This window comes from Pectinophora gossypiella, chromosome 8 (genome assembly GCF_024362695.1).
Source record: "Pectinophora gossypiella chromosome 8, ilPecGoss1.1, whole genome shotgun sequence".
NCBI classification, from domain to species: Eukaryota; Metazoa; Arthropoda; class Insecta; order Lepidoptera; family Gelechiidae; genus Pectinophora; species Pectinophora gossypiella.
The window spans coordinates 7,211,196-7,227,634 of NC_065411.1; the positions used below are offsets into that span (position 1 = coordinate 7,211,196).

At 34.2% G+C, this 16,439-nt stretch overlaps 1 protein-coding gene across 1 annotated transcript; it reads right to left on the minus strand.

The window, feature by feature from the left end:
* Window positions 1-982: 982 nt before the first annotated feature.
* LOC126368885 (ecdysone oxidase-like) lies at window positions 983-4,776 on the minus strand. Its single transcript, XM_050013093.1, has 4 exons — window positions 4,665-4,776; window positions 3,744-3,874; window positions 3,387-3,520; window positions 983-3,220 (listed from the first exon to the last, which is right to left on the minus strand). The coding sequence occupies exons 1-4, from the start codon at window positions 4,679-4,681 to the stop codon at window positions 1,619-1,621; spliced, it is 1,884 nt and encodes a 627-aa protein (XP_049869050.1). The 5' UTR covers window positions 4,682-4,776; the 3' UTR covers window positions 983-1,618.
* Window positions 4,777-16,439: the final 11,663 nt, after the last annotated feature.

A 16,439-nucleotide genomic window follows, 5' to 3' on the forward strand; every position in this document is an offset into this window, starting at 1 on the left:
TGTCGTGAGGGTTATGAGATCAATGACCAACCTCGTCGACTCTTGTGTTAGGTGGACTTATTGTAGATATGACGCATGTGACATTAACTATTTAGTCTGATAAATGGGGAGCGCCGAGGGCTCTCACTCGGACAGGAAATAAACGCGATCCATTAAATAATAAAAAAATAAGTTCCTAAGTATTCACATAGTTATTTCCTTTGTTTCACTAAATGATCGTAATTGGATAACGATAAATTAACAACATCAGTTAGCTGAAATTAAATGCATGAAAGGCGTAATATTATGACCTCATGATGCCTGTTATAAGACTATGACGGTAAATCTTTTGTGTGGGCATATTTTTTGTCTAGAGCACCAATAATCATGTCTTACTAAAATACAGAGTGTTAGGGGCATCGTACCGAATAATGAGGGGGATGATTCAGGCCATGATTCTGAGTTTAAATCTAGTGGTATTTCCTCTTGGATTTTTTTTTGTGATTTCTTTTTTTATTATTTTCATTTCCATCCTTTTGCGACAAAAAAACTGCACTTGATATCAATTCAAAATCATGGTCTAAATCACCCCTCATAGTTTTCATTGCGGTGTCACTAAAATCATCATAAAAATAATTACGGGCTTAGAAGAGTTTATCGACTCCCTACGCGACGTGGGAATTTCAAACTGTCAAATTACATTTTCTAAAAATATATATTTTTTGATTTATTACAGTTTTGGAGTTTTATAAAACATATTCTAATAAGCATAAGATGTCACTTAAATTCTTATTTTTATGATAAATAATTCAGTAATTAATAAATAATGAATACCTCACTGAATCCGCAAAACTGACTGGAAATGAAATTCTATTATATTTTAATTATTTTTTATTTTTAATTTTATTTTGTTTTTTCCTGTTTGTGCAATAAAGTATTTGTTATGTTATGTTATGTTATATTCAGATGAATTAACATTTGATAATTATGACGTATGTGTAGATATTATAACAACATAACATAAATAGCCTATATACGTCCCACTGCCGGGCACAAGGCTCCCCTCAATCAATCGGAATGGTATGGAGCATACTCCACCACGCTGCTCCACTGCGGTGTAGATATTATAATGGTAATATTATAATGGTTATATTATGACATCGACTAGAGAAGTCAGGGGCTTTTACCAATTTTTGGCAGTTTTTGAGGTCAATATACACTTATTTTGTTTAATTTAACTAAGCAGTTGAGTTTTAAATTTTATAATTCTTTGTTTATTTTTCTTTTTATTATATACGATTTCTTAAAAGAATAAAATGAAAATTTCTGTGAAAATAGTATTACGTTACAACATGGATTCTAAATAAATTATATTGCACGAAGTTCATTAAAACGTACATAGCGTCTGCATACGCATATTAATCACAAAGGAAATAAATATATAATTACATTACTTATAGTTATAAGGTACATAATCTCCTACTTTTGTTGTTTGACAAATCAACAAAACAGTTGTTAACGGATTGCGTTTGTGATTAGTATAACCTTTCTTGTCTAAATGTAACATGAACAAATTTTGTTATAAACACCGCCTTCTGTTACATACCTATAACATTAACGACCAGCGTCAAAAATTTTATCATTTCATATTTATATAGTTGGACGAAAATATTTTCCCGTAATCTTCTTTGATCAGATCTGATGCTCTTTCTCCGATCATGATTACTGGTCCATTAGTGTTGCCACTGGTTAGTGACGGCATGACACTGGCATCTACTACACGAAGGCCATGCACGCCATGCACTCTTAAACGACTGTCTACCACTGATGTATGAGGATCTATACCCATTTTAGCGGTACCAACAGGATGGTAAATCGTCACAACAAAATTAATACAAATACATTTCCAATATTCTTCGCTATCAAGCTCAAAGTGATCGCACTCAGGCCATTTAATTCGACCTACAAATGCCCCAATAGATTTGAAATAATCCGTATGCACGATGTTTGTAAGTTTTTTTATACCTTTCACGGAAAACTCCAGGTCTCGTGGATCACCAAAGTAGTTCGCATAAATAAGTGGGTAATCCTTAGGATCTTTACTTCGCAGAGTTATTTGACCTTTTGAAAATGGATGTAGTAAATTGAACAAAAAAATAAATAGACCGTGATTTGCATTTAATTCGCTAACTGATTGAACAACTGACGGTTTGTATTTATATACATTTTCAAAAAGGTAAGGCCCCATAGTACCATTTTGAGGAGATATTCCGAGATGATTCTGAAATTGTGGGTAAGTGTAAGTGTGATCTATGGAGTAAAATGCAGATACGCTATCAATGCTAGTTTGACCTAAGTATCCTTTCCGATCATAAAGATACCTTATTGCATCAAACTGTATATCTGCCGTATCAGGAAATCGATCTTCATCTCCGTATATGGTTACTGGAACGACTAAATGGTCCTGTAAGTTCTTACCTACAGCGGGTGAATCGACATTGTTTTTAATACCCAAGCTATCCAAATGATCTTTCGGACCTATTCCAGAAAGCATCAGCAATTGAGGAGTATTTATAGCACCAGCACTTATAATTACCTCTTTGTTAGCTAATATTCTTTGTGTTTTACCATCACGCTCTATTACAACACCATTCGCCACTTTAGTTTCTGTGTTAATCAATACTTTTGTAACTAAACTATTCTTTACGATCTTCAAATTCTTCCTGTCTTGTATTGGGTTCAGGTATGCTTTAGCAGCACTGTTTCTCTTTCCATCAGATGCAGTGCCTCTGAAATAGCTAGATCCCATGACATTTGCCGCGTTCAAATCAGGTACGTTTCTAATTCCAATTTCATCCCACGCACCCAATACGTCATTAAGAATTGCTTTTTTAGTGCTGTTGAATGAGTTCACTACAAGAGGTCCATTTTCACCATAAAAATGATTAAGTCCGAAACTTTGAAGTAATTTGTAGTCCTGGAGGCTTTCAGCTTTTCTAAAATATTGCAGTACAATATCAGGATGCCACTCAAAATTGCCTTCGTCAAACCATTCTTGGTAATCGTGTTCATTTCCTCTGAAATATATGAGAGCATTTATACTGCTGCTGCCTCCGAGCATTTTACCTCGATTCCACCAAACAGATCCATTTGTAACAGCTTGACTGGTCCTGCCGTTATTTTCTGTTCTATAATTCCAGTCATACTGGCTACCGTATAGCTGTCCACTTAAAGCTGGAATCTGTAAAAGTAATAAAATATGTTAAATTGTCAAGGACATAACTCTAATCAGTGTCAAACCTCCAGGGTAGCGCTTGGTGCACCGCAGAAATCAATGAGGACTAAAAATTAATGAATAGATCAGATACTTCATAACTTAAAAGTAATAAAAAGTAGGCGGAACTTACTATGCTTTCAGCGGGTGGATCATCCCCAGCCTCAATTAGTAGCACATTCCAACTTTTTACTTCACTGAGTCGGTTTGCTACGACACTACCAGCTGATCCTGCTCCTACTATGATGAAGTCAAATTCTTCCTGACCTAGAATTGGAAGAAAAATAATTTGAAAAATCCCATTTTTTACGTGAAGTACCAAGTAAAACATAAGAAGCTCTCAGTTTGTCTCTTGGTAGTATTTTAGGTAGTTTATTAGATATTGTCCTTAAAGTATTAAATTGCCCTTCCTAGATGAACGTTTTATCATCCAAATCAATTAAGATCAATGATAGTGTCAACAAATATTAATATGGTTTTTGAAACGTACTTCCAATGGGTGAATCTGGTGGCCAGTCTTCTGTAATGAGACATTGCGAAGCTGCAAAGTAAGTAAAAGCTGACGCAAATATAGCAGGAGCTGACCCTGTTGTAGGTGAAGGACATGCGCCGATGTTGACACTGAAAAAACATTCAGGACAAAGTTAGAGTTGGTATGTAGTTTCAAGGCGAAAAAAATCGCTTGTTTAATCTATTTGTAAGAATAAAAATGGCATATGCCTCGCACATCATTCGCCGCGTATCTGGCAATATGTATATCTTCATATTATCAGTAACTCGACAAGTCGCCACATATTACGAGGCGTTCGACGCCTTCATCTCCAGGCACAATAGTTAAACAATGGGGATTGGATTTTAAAAGGATTCGGTCTTACAACTTTAAGGACTAGTTTCACCACTACTGATAGTAATTCTGTTAGTATGTACTGTTTGGTACCATGTCACATTAACTTTTTTGACATATTGAACTGTAAGTCTCACTAAATGTCAAATATGTTAGTGCAACAGAGTCCTAAAGTGGGTAAATTATATTGCTCATGATTGTACCTATTAGATAAGTAGGTACATGTAAAGACAGTAGGTACTATCTGCCATTTTAATTTTAAATGTTCCTATATTTTTCCATATTTCTAATTTTTAAACGTTTTTAATTAAATTAAAAAAAACACTATACAGTTGACAGTAGGGCTGGCAGAGGAAGACCTAGAAGGACTTACATTGACCAAATTGGAGATGTCCTTAGAAAAGGTTTAGTACGATCTACTCTGAATCGGCGTGCGTGTATGAAGCGATTAATAAGGAAGCAAGAGAAATGGGTCAGGATCGAAGCAAATGGAATTCTATAGTCTCTGCTTACCCCGGTGGGAAATAGGCGTGAGTTTATGTATGTATGTGTAAAAAAATCACTTACTTGTCAATTGCGGACATATCAGATGTGTCTTGTTATTATCATACAAGGAAAAACTTTTTATTTTATCGCAATATAGCTACTTGCGTGGAAGTTGTATTGTCAGCTATAAAATTATGTAGCTCTGCTTATATGCCAATACCCTAAATAATCTTTAAATTAGCGTTCTTATTAAAACAAGCTTCACTCAATATAAACATACTAATTGTTGTTAAATAGACATTATAATTGTAGATACCAACTGTTTTATAAAAAAATTAAATAGATGCAGAATTCCAAATGCAGATTACTCAGTTACAGAATAGGTACCTAACGTATCGTAATGAAACACGTAATAATCACTTCATAGTCAAAATGAGAATACACGCGCTATATGGAAGTTATCCCTGTATTTATATGAATTTATTGAGGCCAATAATACTCGTATTTTAGCAATCCGTATAATTTATACGTAACTCCTTCAAACGCGACCGTGACCATGTTTCATGGCAAGGTTAGCAGATAACAGGTTTAACGAATATCTTTAACCGTAACATGCTGCCCGGTTGGCTATGCGATAAATAAACTGCTTCTATTGGCTCGATTGTCGCGTCGCAAGTGATATGCGAGCGGCACTGTTCGTACTCGTATAGTTTTGCAAATCAATAAATACGCATGAAAAATGTATTACAGCTATATTTAAGGAAGTGGTCGAGCAATATACAACACTAGAATACTAATGGTAAAAAGACACCTAATATTAATGGTAAAAAGCCATATAAAATATGTATACGTTAATAAATAGAGATATTATACATAGTTCCCGGTCATTATGAAAAATATCCAACATTAATGAGCAATTTGGTAATAATTATTCAAATACCTTATCTAATGGACCGGGCATTATACATATTGTCCATCACCTTTTCAGCAGAAAAATAAAAACATATTTTGCCATTATTACTTTTTATTTTTGCTGTCATTTTACTTTAAAACTTAAAGAAATTATGTTAAAATAGAAAACATAAAACATATATAAATATATATTTTATAAAACATATCTTTGTTTTATAAAAGTATTGACATCCTATAATTATAAAACATAAAATAAAACTAAAGTTTCAGTAAGCACACTCATTATTTAGCATTATTATCATTATTAGCAATATAGTAATACTCGTGCAATGTTATAAATAACTAAGTTTATATAGTAATTAATCTCTCAGCTCGATAGAACTAGACATTCAAAATGCCCTGACATTATTCATAATGCCCGCATTAATCACATGGTCTATAACATAATTATACTTACATGAAATAATGATAATATAGTGTTACGCAACGCGCATACGTGAATATGACATTGACTACAGAAGTCTGCTGATAAAACTTGCTAAAAAAATGAAGTTTAACCTTAAAGGCAACTTTTGGCTGTATCTGAGGTCAATATAGCCTTATTTTGTTTAATTTAAATAACCAGTCGGATTTCAATTGTTTATTGGATTGTTTGTTCTTTCTTTCTTTTTAATGATTTAATGGTTCCTTAAAAGTGACACAATTTAAGTGTAATTACTATAATGCTGTAACATAAGATATAGATACAGAAATAATATAACACAAACATCATTCAAATGTCTGCACGCATCTTATCACGAAGCAAAAGATTAAATAACTACGGTATTATTTTTATACATGACTCGTCATTTTGTGTTTGTTGGCAAATCAACAAATTATTTACGAATTGCGTTTGTGATTATAATAACTTTTGTTGACAATATACTTACAGATAATGTAATTGACAATAACTTATTTCCTTTTCCTGTTACATAACTTTAATGACGAGCGTCAAAAAAATATTCATTACAACTATGTAAGTTGGACAAAAATATTTTCCTGTTTTCCTCTTTGATCAGTTTTGATGCTCTTTCTCCGATCATGATTACTGGTCAATAAGTGTTCCCACTGGTTAGTGACGTCATGACACTGGCATATACTACACTAGGGCATTGAACGCCATGCACTCTTAAACGACTGTCTACCTTCGATGTATGAGGATCTATCTAAAATGGGTATTTTAGCGGTGCCAACAGGATGGTAAATCGTCACAACAAAATTAATACAAATACATTTACAATTTTCTTTGCTGTCAAGCTCAAATTGATCGTACAAATGCTACAATAGATTTAAAATAATCCGTATGCACGATTTTTGCAAATTTCTTTATATCTTTCCCGGATAACTTCAGGTTTCTTGGATCACCAAAGTAGTTCGCATAAATAAGTGGGTAATCCCTAGGATCTTTACTTCACAGAGTTATTTGTTCTTTTGAAAATGGATGTAGCAAATTGAATATACTTAAATAAGAAAACATTTTTATTTAATTCGCTAATATTTTGTACAATTGAAGGTTTATATATATATATATATACAATTAATATTGTGAAAAAATAAGCGGCTTCTCACATGATTACAACATATCACATGTACGCATTATCTCATATATACACAATGGATAAGAAGTGATTTTTTAATTTAATTAAAAACGATTAAATATTTTAAAATATAGATTTTTAAAATTGCCTATATATATATAATATATATATATATATAGGCAATTATATATATATATATATATATATATATATATATATATATATATATATATATATATATATATATGCCTATATATATATATATATATATATATATATATATATATATATATATATATATATATATATATACGCGGCTATATATAGCGGCTTCTCACATGATTACAACATATCACATGTACGCATTATCTCATATATACACAATGGATAAGAAGTGATTTTTTAATTTAATTAAAAACGATTAAATATTTTAAAATATAGATTTTTAAAATTGCCTATATATATATATATATATATATATATATATATAAAATTGCCTATATATATATATATTATATATATATAGGCAATTTTAAAAATCTATATTTTAAAATATTTAATCGTTTTTAATTAAATTAAAAAATCACTTCTTATCCATTGTGTATATATGAGATAATGCGTACATGTGATATGTTGTAATCATGTGAGAAGCCGCTTATTTTTTCACAATATTAATTGTAATCTGTATAACTATGTACCTCTTTTTATGTCATTACACTAATGATAGTGTCTTGTGACGTGTGATATTTATTTAAAGAGATTTCACTTAATATCACTATACTCATCACTAATTTAAGAGCCACACTCTTGTCGGTGTAGCATTCTTCATTCTTGTCTATCAAAGACCAATTCCTTCACCTCTTTATAAGACACGACGTTCGCCTTCTCTTTAATCTGTTCCATGGTGGAGCTTACCATACTAGCATCACCATACTAGTCATTGTTAAATAGATATGCAGAATTCCATATTCAGATTGTTCAATTACAAAATAGGCAGGTACCTAACGTATCGTTACGAAACACGTGATAATCACTTCAGAACCAAAATGAAAATAAACGCGCTATATGTCAGTTATTCCTGCATTTATTGAGCTCAATAATACTCGTAGTTTAGCACACTGTATAATTTATAGTACAATCGCGACCGTGACCATGTTGCAAGGTAAGGTTAGCATACAACAGGTGTAACAAATATCTGTAACCGCAACATTCTGTCCGGTTGGATACGCGATAAATTAACTGATTCTATTGGCTGGATTGTCGCGTCACAAGTTGTATGCGAGCAGCATGCTACTGTTCATAATATAGTACCTATATCGAAGCAATAAGGATTATGTATGCATGCAAAATGTGTTATATTTATATTTAAACAAGTGGTCGAAAATTATACAACAATAGAATGGTATAGCAAAAATATTTATGTTAAAAATTAGCGGCCCCGACAAAAGATGGCTTCATTTAGCTAAAAAAGTATTTAAATTGGATTAACTATATACATCAAACTTAAAATAAGTATTGATTATGGTTGTGAATAAAACCTTGATAAAAGTTACTTTTAAATGTGAACATTGACAGAAAGAGTTTCATATTTATAATAAAAAAAAAATTGTATGAATGGAACGTTTATAGCTCTTTAAAATTAAAGCTAATCTGCAATGTAAGTGTTCTGTACAATTTCGAAAACTAACACACCCAGCAGAGGAGGTGCGGGATTTAGGAGTCATCATAGACAGCAAGCTTACGTTTGTTTCGCAAGTTGATGCGGTTGTAAAAAAATCTTCCAAAATGTTGGGATTCATTAAAAGGAACTCTAAATCATTCCGTCCTAAGACGAGGATAATCTTGTTTAATGCGCTGGTTCGAAGTCATCTTGAGTTCGCGTCCGTAATTTGGAATCCAGTATATGCCGTTCACTCGCAACGACTTGAGTCTATACAACGCGCATTTACTAGAAGTATAGCCTTTACCACCCAAGGGATTTCTCACAGGTGTCCATATAAACAGCGCATGCAATTCTTCGGAATGACATCATTGTACAATCGCCGTAAAGTGCATGATGCAGTTTTTCTTCATAGGTCTGTGAATGGAGTTATTAGATGTGAACCACTTCTCTCTCGTCTTAGATTGTCAGTGCCCAGAACATTACCTAGAAAGCCCATCAGCAAAACATTTTGTCCCCTTGCTAACAGAACCAATGTCGGTAGTCATACAGCGTTGAGTCGCATCTGCGTGACTCATAATGAACTAAGTGCCGCAATGCCTGATCTAGACCTATTTTTCAATTCTCTCAGGCAGTATAAGGATAAAATTTATAAATATTTATGTCCTCCAGCATAATATATATTTTACTTTTTTATGTATTTTTTTAATTATCTGTTTTTTAAATTTTATTATTTAGTTATGTAATAAACGATTACGTTGTCCTACTTTGCAAATGTTGTGTGCACCTATAATTGGCTTATGTAACAGTCTAATTCCTGATGTAACTTTTATTTTATTTAATGTTTTATTATATAAGCTGTTGGTGTACCTTTTTTATAAATAAAAAATAATAAAAATGACGTGATTATCATTTAAAAAGTAAATTTTCTAATCTCTACGCAAACTTAAGTCGGATAATGCCCTTTATTATTGTGTTTTGGGAAATTATTACACGTGTAAGTACGTACCCAATTCAATAGCTCTACAGCTACACGCATTTCATAAATATATCTATTTATTATTTTCTCCGAAATATAGTCGCATACGGAAAGCTAGCATGAAGACTAGACTACCGTTTAGAAAGAGCAACTGAAAACTACTCTCATTTATCTGCTAAATAAAGTATAATCCACTTTCAAAACAATGTACGAATAAGTACCTCCTAAAGGAAATTCAATTTTATACCGAGAGCCTGCACTACCTATTGCAGCTAACTCGCTCCAACTAAATAGCTTCTACTTGTTACAAGTGTTGTCGTCACCGTGTTGTTAACTAAGTATGTGTTTGAACAACGATAGCTCTAATGTGCTTTACCTACATTAATAGCTATGCATTTGCATACCTGTTTCTCTACACGAGTTAGCCTATCGCGAGCGACACGATACATGAGTCAACTCTGCAATATAAAAACCATTGGATCATTCATCGCGTTTTCTGTCGGGTTGGGTTAATTTAAGAAACATTTTTATAATTTGTCTCTGTTCGTTTGTTTGTTTTGGCACCAACCCATTGTGGTATTAAAACTAATTTTCTTTTCTTTTTGTGACTATTTTTTATAATACCACCAGTATAGCATGCTGCTCGCATATCACCCGCGACGAGATAAATGAAAATTGGACTCTATAGTGTAGTGTTTGAATGTTCTAATAAAACAAAAACAAAAATACGCAGGGTTGCTTTGCTTCGGTTTTTAGCTTCCAACATTACATCGCGGTAATGACTGTCTAAAATGAAGGCAAAAAATAATTAGTGGCCTAATGAGTAAAGCAGTGAAAGCGCATTTCATGCAGTAGCAGTCGCATCCCGCTTTGTAATGCGTAGCATTTCCCGTAGAAAGTGCATCATTAAAATCTCCCAGCTTGGTTGTAAGCGAAAATATGTCATTAAGTTTTTGCTTCCCTTCATTTTGGAGCTGGTAGAATTAATTTTAACTCTACACTGTGGAAGGGTTCACTAAACTGCGTGAGCTGCCTATGATTTGCAATAAAAGAATCACATTGTTAAGAAGAACTAACAAGATGGAAAAATATAAAGTTTGGTTAAACATTAATGAAGAATATTTTGAATTAAAAAATATTACGTATTACCTCACAACTTCACAGTATAATATAAAAAATATTAAGGAACGTTAGAAAGTAATGAGAAATAAACTATTACAGATCATCTTCGCTTTAATATTACTTCATTATACTTACTCTATTAATACAAACGTTGCTAAAAGACAGGCAATGTTCATTGTTGTGTCGGAGAAAATATATTTTCTAAAATACGTGTCAATAAACTCTAGTCCTATCTATAGACTAGTCTTGAAGTTTTGAATAAATATTTTCCCTTCTTTTAATTTGTTTCAACTACAAACAAACACAAACTTACGACTGAAAATTTTATAGGAATCTCGGGTTAGTAAATCAACCTTTTTTGGTAAAGATGCCTAAAATGATAAGCTACATAGAATCTAAGTTTAGGGTTGTGCAAGTTCATCATATTGAATGTATCATAAGAAAAGACAAACATATAAACACATATAGAAAGAAAGAAAAGAAAAGAAAGAAAGAAAAAAGATAAAGGTGCTGATTCCAGTATACACCATTTAATTTTAAGTTACATAGGTGACGTTTTCTTATCCGCCGTAAAGGCAAAAGACGGGTAATCGGCAGGCATAACATTTATGGAACACACGTCATTGGGCAATAACCCGACAGAATTAAGTTGACAGCACACGTCAAACAGGTTTATATCAGCGAGATGCCAATTTTATTCGCCCGGGTTATTCGTTAGTTTTAAAATTAACAGTTGAGAATCATTAGTCCCTTTCTTTTTCGGCGGATAAGGAAATGACGGGAATATCTGAAAATAAAATTAGGAGGTGTCTGCAGGAATCGAGGACATTTACAAGACATAATAAACATTGAAATATCATGGGCATAATTATTAATTCTAAGTCTATGGGCAATTTATGACCTGCAGAAATTAAAGGTTACTTTTGCCACCATCTTTTCAAAAACACCAACAAAAACTTTCTGAACGAATACATGCAGTCTTCTTCTTTTATCGTGTGGGTTGTAAGGTAGTTTATCAACTCCATCAACCCTGGTGTCATGGTTACTATTGAGCCACCAAAGGCCCCTGACATGGCACACGTAACGACTACTAACTTACAGTAAGTATTAACCGGGACCAATGGCTTAACGTGCCTTCCGTAGCACGGATCTTCTTATTTTTAGACAATCAGGTGATCAGTCTGTACTGTCCTAGTCAAACTAGGGCCCACAAAGTATTTTTTGTGATTATGTCCCCACCGGATCGTGAGCCCAATACTCAACCAATGGACCACGGACGCCGTTGCAGTCGAAATACAATAAAAAATGTGCATCGGCTTTTTGTATCTACTATAAATTAAGCCCCGACCGTTGTTGAAGACTTTCTTGCGCTTTTCTTCCCTTGCTTCGTTATTTAAAATCTGCGGATATAACTTCAGAACACGTGCACCTCTAATATCGCGGTGCGAATAGTAAATTTTACTACGAGGTCTCTTCTCCTCATATAATTTGTACGACGCGGGCGGGACTTCAAAGTTGTAGTTACTTTGCGTAATTTCGGAGCTCTAAAGTTCGAGTCTTTGAAAAGTAGTTTTAGTTCCGGGTAAACTTATGATGTGGTCAAATGTTTAACTTCATACATTTTAAAATGAAACTTTGTTCGGAAAGACGTTGATCCTTGTTAGTTTATGGGCTATGACAAACGAGGTGTATTTTGAGTGCAAATATACTGAGTTGGCTAAGTATTTGCATGCTGTCGGTGTTTGTTGCAGGTTGCTTAAAACTTGACGACAGCGATGCACACAAAGCCGGTAACAGGAGTGTTCCGGTGTAGAAAATGTAATGTTACAGTTTGTATGAATACAAACACGCGGGAACCTGGGTTGGACACGGCGTGGTTTTATACGATTTATGTGTACATTGAGCTTTGTATGCGCTTATCCCTATCGACCCACTAGGGTCGATTAATTCTTTCAAATGTTTTTCTTCTCGGACTACGCCCTCAGGTTCGCGCCCAACTGGGCATCCTCAGGCCTGTTGTCTTAACGTTGTACCGGGTGAGAGCCTTCAGCGCTCCCCATTTGTCCGGCCGAGTAGTTAGTGCCATCCGCGGCAAATCTACAATAAGTAAAAAAAAAGCTTTGTATCTGAGTGAACGATACGTGCATCAGAGTAATGAGATTACGTGCACTTGTCACCACGCAGCAGCGGTGCATTGCCGAGGACATTTCACTTCGTTTTGTGTAGATAGTACAGCTTAGAACACACCTACTCGTACATTTTCTTTTAGTTTTATAAATAGATCAGTTTTTTTATTATCTAAAAAATAATGATAATAGCCTTGCTTAAGCAGAACATGAACATTTGGTAAATTTCAACAAGCACCTGGTTTATTAACATCGAACCGGAATTGAATCGAATGCCGTAAGCGTGGCCGTTACAGGTCAGCAAAAATTTAATATCGATCGCCATCGCCTCGCAAAGAAGAAGATTAACATCGAAGTTATCCTTTTTCGCAGACTATAAACACAATACTGGGCTGAAAATATCTGAATGCCATCGAAACGACAAGAAGAAGAACACAATTAATAAATAAATACCTAATTAGGCTAGTCAGATCCATCGCAAGATGAACTGAGTATCCACGCTTCACCAAGCTTTCCACTAGACCATAAATAATAGATAATATATTTGCGTGATGTCAAAAACTTAAGGCATATTTTAATGTTCAAACAACGACTCTACCTATTCAAATATATGTACAGTTACCACATCCAAAACCAAAAGAGCACTTCAAAAATGTCTGTTGAAAGCATCAACAAGTGCAAACCCACATCAACCGGCGGAAGTTTAAATAGTCGAAGCAAAACCGCATATCCCCGTTTACATTCCACTCTCGACATTTCCTAAGGACATGCCACCAGCTATCCACAATCACTTAGGCCCACATTATTACGCGTATCGCTTAAGGGATAGAACGCTGTTATCTTAATAGCACTGCTTAGGATTGCGGGGTTCGCCACCGCAACGCAACTTGTAAGGGCTGAGGGACTCATGGACGAGGAAAATGGAGAACTTGTTGCGGATTCTTTTCTTTCTTGATATCAAGAGCACTTAGATGGCATTCACTTCTTGAAATGTATCTTTAGTCTTTAGAGCTGTGAAGGCCCAACATGTATCTGGGCTGGCTTTCCCTTCTTCTGTAATAAACTGGACTTGTCAAATCTTCAGCTGTTTGTAAGTGGACTCTGTAAAAATGGGTAACGGGGAGATTATGATGGCATTCAATACTTGCCCTGAGCAGGAGTAAAGAAAAGAGGAGAAATGCTGCTTTTTATCCCTTGCCCGCCTGATACGTGATGTTAGGTATGTGATATTAGGTGTGGTTGCCTGGAAGAAATTGCTGCATGAGCAATAAGGCCGCCTGTTGTGCTTTTCTGTATATGTTGTCCTTATCTCTGTATTTTGTGTCCATTGTGCTCAATAAAGTATTTTATCTATCTATCTATCTATCTATTGCCTGGCAGCGCCATCATGTTGTAAAAGTTTCAAATTAATCTCATATTAATAGCATTTTATTGCTTCACGCATGTTGCTAAAATCTGAGGACTTATGTCCTCTCAAACATGATTGTACATTAAGTTCTTAAAAGACAAGACCACAATCTCAGCTGATGATAAGTGACTAAAATTACTCGCTTTGTAATACTTACCTGTTTTTCCTAATAAAATGTTACCATTGCTTTTAGTCTCATGTGAGCCATCCGGTCCAGCGGTATATTCAGAGGTTGACAATGTAAGGTTTACCAGTATTCTATTACCTCGTAACACTAAAGGGACAGGGTTTTTGCTGAATGGATAATGGGTCTTTACTATTTCACTTACACATTAATATTATACGTCGTGTTATACATAGTAAATGCTGCTCTGCACGCAGTATTAGCTTTTATGAGGTGAATATTTTATGAATAAGCAAAATGTGTTGTCATATGCTTTGGACAGGGATTTCACAATGTTAATGTTATTTTAGGAAACAGTATTCACACACAATTTTGAGCGGGTTTCGGCTGAATTTATTGTGGTGATGAGTTATATTTCTGGATAGGTTAGAACGGGCCATACTCAGCATGCGTTTTCGTACGAATTCGACTCGTGCGTATTATGTACCCACGACCACTGGTCTACGTTGACTAACTCGCTGATAGTACCTAGGTTACTTAAAAGATTGGGTTGGGATTATTCCAGCATGTTTGTACTTGCCTTCCAAGAATGGTTATATATGTACATACAAATTGAACGTTAATTCAATGGCTCTCTCTCTCTTGTTTATCTTGGATTATCTAACTTGATTATCATTGTGGAGTATGCCTATATTCGTTTATTTTACTGACTACTGTACCTTTATAAAATATCTTTATTTTCAGAGATAACTTATTAACAGGCAGGATTTTATTTTAGTTCTATCTTTAAATTTTATAATTTACCACTATATCGGAACCTGTTATACTGAAGGAAAAAGTGGTGCAGGAAATTTCACTTCAACACAGTTTTTATAATTTACCTTACACTGAGGTTAGTATGATATAAACGTTTTCCTTATGTTAAGCGGAAAATGTGGGCGTACCAAAAGTGATTTCATCTGTATCATTCTCCATAATACAGATAATAAAAACGATGGCTCCTTTGATATTCGGGAATCGTAATATTTTTACTGCATATTGAAGATAAACGAAATGCTGACGTATTTGCATGTGACCTCGTATTTGAATTTAAAACCTACATGAATGAAAAAATAAGAAACAAGGGTATTTACAAAGTTATACATGCACTCACGCCTGTAATTCCTAATAGGTTGGACAGAGGAACAAGTAATCAGAAGGCAACTTTATGGATGCTGTGATAAACCTTATGGAGACAGACAGGTAATCAACCCGTCGCCTTAATAAGTAATGATCCATGTGCAGCTTCAAAACAATGTCGTAAAAGGATTAAACCTATAAGGCTAAGCTAATTAAAACTATCTATGCCAACTGAACGTCCCCTATTTTTTTATTCGCTCCAGAACCGTTAGTCAAGTTTCAAACTATTATGACAATCGACAGTAACATTGATAAAAATGTATGAAATTGACACAAGGTGATGTCTCCTTATGTCAAATCCATACATATGACATTTACATGTGTAAATCCCATACTTTTTGTCACTGTCACTGTCGATTGTCAATTGCAACTTGGTTAATCCCCAAAGGTAAAAAAAACACCGTTATAGTGTACACTATTGAACTATTCCAATACTAAGACACACATATCTGCTAAGTTTATATATAATTTGCTCCATCAACATCACTTTAAGAGCCACACTCTTGTCGGTGTAGCATTCTCTATTCTTGTCTATCAAGTGGCCATTCTACAACTTCCTTATTTCACGATGATCGTCTTCTCTTTAATTTCTTGGTCAAGCTCTTCTTGATCTTCCCCTTCCTCTCCTTCCTTCTATCTTCCCTCACGTACATTTTGCTTACGTTATTAAATTACTAAGTCTAGTCAACACTTTCGCGATACGAATAGTAAAGTAAGTTAAGCAATAAATTCGTGATTATTGGCAAGTATTTAATATTGTAAGCAATTC